This window comes from Caretta caretta, chromosome 1 (assembly GCF_965140235.1).
Source record: "Caretta caretta isolate rCarCar2 chromosome 1, rCarCar1.hap1, whole genome shotgun sequence".
In the NCBI taxonomy this organism is placed as follows: domain Eukaryota; kingdom Metazoa; phylum Chordata; order Testudines; family Cheloniidae; genus Caretta; species Caretta caretta.
In genome coordinates, this window is record NC_134206.1 from 7,306,988 (window position 1) to 7,312,263 (window position 5,276).

General features: G+C 48.9%; 1 protein-coding gene across 1 annotated transcript; it reads right to left on the reverse strand.

Annotated features, from left to right (window-relative positions):
• Positions 1-3,004: 3,004 nt before the first annotated feature.
• Positions 3,005-3,967, reverse strand: LOC125634032 (olfactory receptor 52K2-like). The gene has a single exon (XM_048844198.2). The coding sequence runs from the start codon at positions 3,965-3,967 to the stop codon at positions 3,005-3,007; it is 963 nt and encodes a 320-aa protein (XP_048700155.2).
• Between the last annotated feature and the right edge of the window lie 1,309 nt (positions 3,968-5,276).

Sequence of the window (5,276 nt, forward strand, 5' to 3'; positions counted from 1 at the left end):
ATGCTCTTTCATTGTTCTCAGATCCAAGGGTTTGGGTCTGTGGTCACCTATGCAAATTGGTGAGGATTTTTACCAAACCCTTCCCAGGAAGTGGGGTGCAAGGGTTGGGAGAATTTTGGGGGGAAAGACGTGTCCAAACTACGTTTCCCAGTAAACCTAGTTAGAGTTTGGTAGTGGCAGTGGATATTCCAAGGACAAAGGATAAAATTAATTTGTACCTTGGGGAAGTTTTAACCTAAGCTGGTAAAAGTAAGCTTAGGAGGTTTTCATGCAGGTCCCCACATCTGTACCCTAGAGTTCAGAGTGGGGGAGGAACCTTGGCATGTGTGTAGCAACATTACATGTTACGGTATAAGCAGAAGCTGAAATTAGGTCTGAAATGGGTTTACTAGACGAGTCTGCATAAACCTTTTTCTCAAAGACAAAGGACAAGCTGACACCCCTGACCAGGGCAATCAGCTACCAAGTAGCCATTCTTTGGCAAAGAAGGGAGCAGCAACAAACAGATCTGCATTGTAGCAAATACCAGCCTGGATCCTCTTTCACCACAAGATTCCTTGAGTGCATCTTCACGGCAGGGGTAATTCTCAGAATAACAAGTTTCAAAGGGGGACAGGACTATAAAAATGATGGGCAAAAACAGCCCAAGGTATCTCTCCCTTCCATGTCTCTCTCTTTCATCCCAAAAGACTAAAGAAACACCCTTTGACGTTTGGTCAACCCTGGTGCTGGGAGCATGTGGGGAGAATCTGATCTTGAACCAAGTTTGTTAAGTTTTAGTTTCTAGAAAGGGTTTGATCTTTATTTCTCTTGTAACCATTCCTGACTTTAAGGCCTTATACTTCTAGTGGCGTAAAACCGATCTCTTTTGTAGTGAAATAAACTTGCTTTATTCTTTAATCAAACTTAACCCAGTGTTGTGTTTAAACTGAATTGTGTGGCTAACTCCATGTAAAGCAGCCAGCTGTTGGATATTGAGCCCTTAGAGGGGCAGCGGGCCTTAAATATCTGAACTGTCCAGGAGAGGGCTGGACAGCGCAGAATATACTTTCCTTTGGGAAAGCCATGCCAGGGGGACGTGCCTGCAGGAGCCTGTTTTTGCACCGTGCACCGCAGCTTGGTTGCAAAAAGAGCAGTCACACCTTATAGCACACCTGGTTGAGGCTCGGTCTGCATGGAGGGAAGATACCTGGGCAGCTTCACCATCCAGCCAGGTCCCCATTGGGTGGTTCCGCTAAGGATGCTCATCCAGCATGGGGCTTGTCCAGTGGACTCTCAGCCTTGCACTGTCTTCTCCCTGTTCTCTGGGGTAATGGTATGCAGCAGGGAGGACAGAAATTGGTCGAGGGGTTGCTCTCACCCTGCCATGTCCATCTGTCCCGGTGACAGCTGTGTTTGGACCTCTCTTGGCAGCCTGTCCTTGGTGATTCTTGTTTTCCTGGTTCGCCAAATGTCTCGCATGTGACAGCGCTGCTTTTTGCTAGCATTCGTCATTGGTCTTTCCAATATGTGGTACATGCTCCGAGATCAAGTCAGATTTGTGTCTGATTTGAATAAATACAAGCTGTTGCCCTGAGATTGCTTTGGAGGGGCACTGGAGGGAAACACAAGCCAGACTTAGGATCAAATTCTCAACAGCACCAATGTGGCTCAGGATCCCAAGTGCCATTGACTTTCAGTGAGACTTAGGCTCCTCTGGGACAGATTTTTAAAGGGTTTAGGCACCTAAAGATGCAGGTAGGTCCCCAGTGGGATTTTCAGAAGCATCCAGGGGCCTTTGCATCTTTAGGCACCTAAATACCATTAAAAATCTGGCCCAGTGTCCCTCAATCACTTTTGAACATTTTACCCATCAGTCCCAACAGGACTTGGTCACTTGTGGCATGTCTCCACAGCCAGCGGCAGCGAACCTCTGAGCTCGGGTTGACACATGTCGGCTGGTGCGGCTCGTGCTGCCCTGTTATGAACAGCTGAGTGGCCAGTGGTGCTAAGGTGTGGCTCGGGCCGGAGCTCAGGGTCTGAAGCACAGCTCCCCTCGCTAGGCTTCAAGGCCCTCGTGCCAGCCCTCATGCAACATCTATACAGATATTTTTAGCACGGAAACGCAAGCCCCCCGAGCCCCAGTCTGTAGCCCTGGGCTGGCAGGCTCACTGCTGCAGGCTGCGGGGACGTACCCTTAAGTGGCGCTTTTGAAAATGCTCCCCTGCAAGGCACCAGGGGCCAAATCCTGACAAGTCAGAATGGTCACACATCTTTGATTTTTCTAATAACGGAGAAAATTTTCCCAAATTTTGGAAACCAGTAAAAATTTTGATAAAGAAATCACTGTATTTTTCAACCAGCCAGAGAGCTGGCTGAAGTTTCAAAAAAACATTTTCAAAAGACCCTCATGGAACTTTCCAAAAACATTGTTGACATTAAAAAACAATGTCAACAGTTAAACAAATGGCACTGACATAATTTCCAAAAAATGTCATTGACATTTTAAAACACCTTGGAATAGGAAACACCGGGAAAAAAAGGTCCAATCAAACATTAAAAAACGTTTGCAAAAAAGTGGACTGAGTTTTCAGATAGCTCTGCTGAGACGCCAGATGGGGATAGTAATAGCTCAGAACCCCTCAGGATTAGTCCCATTGGCTTCAATGGGCGTCGGGCTGCTCAGCACCTCTTGGCAGCTGGCCCTGTACTGTCAGCAGGTGGATACCGGTAGGCAAGCCATTCATTGGGTTTTAAGCCAGACAGACCTGGTTCTGTATGCTTTGTCCCCTGTCCGGTGCTGCTCTCAAACCAGCCATGGTTAGCTCTGGTATCATGCATGGAGGATGCTGTTTCGCGGAGTGTGTTGCTCCACCCCTGCCAGTGTGAGCTCACATGCATTGTGCGCCATGACCTCACACGCACTGTGCATGCGATATCATGCTGCTGGGGGCAGGGACACACAGGCAAAGGCGGGGACAATGGAGGGGAGGTCCTGTATTCTGGGGCTGCGTCAGTGGCCACCCTACATACTGGCTTCTGCTAAGGTCTTTCTTTGGCCAAAGAGCTTAAAGACCCGTTTCCGGATCTGCTTGGACTTCATGCCGTAGATGACTGGGTTTAGCATGGGGGGAACAACGAGGTACAGGTCAGCCATCAAGACCTGGGTGTGAGGAGCAAGGCTGAGGTCCAAAATATGCAGGTATATGGAAAGCAGCCCTCCCAAGTAGAAGAGCAGGATGACACAGACATGGGAGCCACAGGTGCTGAAGGCCTTGAGACGCGCTTCCTGAGATGAGAGCCGTAGGACGGAGCGGAGGATTATGCCGTAAGAGCAGGTGATGAAGATGAAGTCTATCCCCACTAGGGCTGTGGCCACAATGATGCTGTACAGGTCGCTGACTGCCGTGTCTGTGTGGGCCAGCTCCATTACAGCCATGTGCTCGCAATAGGAATGAGGGATGACATTCGTTTTACAGTAGGGCAGACTGGTTAGAAGGCAGGTTAAGGGTGTCACAATCCCCACCCCTCTAGCAAGGGACAGCAGCCCAATCTGGGCAATCTTTGAGCTGGTTAAGATAGTCTTGTATCTCAAGGGCTTGCAGATAGCCACGTACCGGTCTAAAGACATGGCCAAGAGCACCCCCGACTCCACTCCAGTGAAGGTGTGGATGAAGAACATCTGGAGGAAGCAGGCCCCGAAGCTGATCTCTCTGGAATCCAGCCAGAAGATGCTCAGCATTTTAGGGACAACGGCAGTTGAGAGGACCAAATCAATGACTGCCAGCATGGAGAGGAAATAGTACATGGGCTCATGGAGGGTCTCCTCCTGCTTTACAACGAAGAGGACAGTACCATTTCCTAGCAGAGCAATCAGATACATGAGGCAGAAGGGGATGGAGATCCAGACATGCTCAGATTCGAGGCTGGGGATGCCGGTCAGCAGGAATGTAGAGGGGTTAGGGCAGGTCTGATTGAAGGTTGACATGACCTACCGCAGTCCTGGATCAATCGATTTGCAGAAGATCTTTCCCTGCAATACAATAATTGAAGGGCTGGGATTTTTTCGGGATGCTGGACATTTTTCAAACCCAGCACGAGCTCATTTGGTTTATTCAGGCCAAAGCGTTCAAAGCTCGGTGTCTTAAATTACGCTCCTAAATTGGCAGCATAGTCTGGAGGGGCAAAGTGGTCTAGTGGGGAGGGCACTGGACAGCAAGTCAGGAGATTTGAGTGCTGCTTTGGGCTCTGCCACTGAGCTGCTGGGTCACCTTGGGCCAGTCACTTGCCCGCTCTGTGCCTCAGTTTCTCCTTCTTTGTCTGTCTTGTCTTTTTCCTTTGTAAGCTCTTCTAGGAAAGGGTTCTCTAGCATGAACATGTGTATGTACAGCTCCTAGCACGGTGAGGCCCTGATCTCAGCTGGGGCCCACAGTTGCTATTGTACTGACAGATGGGGAGAGTAGGGCACAGAGATTTCCATGCCCTGCCCTCTTTCCTCAGCCACCTTCCATGAACCAAGTGCAATCGGGAGACCCAGGAGCCTCTACGAGGATCCCACCGCAGACTCAGAGATAAAGAAGAGGAAGATGAGGACTGAGGACATAAGATAATGTTTTGGAGACAGCAGACAGCCCTGGCTACTCCCTGATCAGCCTTTGCCCCTGTACAGCTACTGCAGTGCATTGGGCCAGGGGTGAATCTGGCCTGATACGTCCATGGCAAAATGAACCAGAGAGAATTGCAGCTGTTTGATCATTGAAAATTACAGCTGGTGCATCCAGAGCTGTGAGTTAAGAACGTAATCAAGGATGTAAACAATTAAAAGTTTGACAACATCTATCTATCTAAGAGCGGCCATACTGGGTCAGACCAAAGGTCCATCTAGCCCAGAATCCTGTCTTCTGACAGTGGCCAACGCCAGATGCCCCAGAGGGAATGAACAGAACAGGGAATCATGAAGTGATCCATCCCCTGTCGACCATTCCCAGCTTCTGGCAAACAGGGGCTAGGGACACCATCCCTGCCCATCCTGGCTAATAGACATTGATGGACCTGTCCTCCATGAATTGATCTAGGTCTTTTTTGAGCCCTGTTATAGTCTTGGCCTTCACAACATCATCTGGCAAAGAGTTCCACAGGTTAACTGTGTGTTGCGTGAAAAAATACTTCCTTTTGTTTCTTTAAACCTGCTGCCTATTCATTTCATTGGGTGACGCCTAGTTCTTGTGTTATGAGAAGGAATAAACAACACTTCCTTATTTACTTTCTCCACATCACTCATGATTTTATAGACTTCA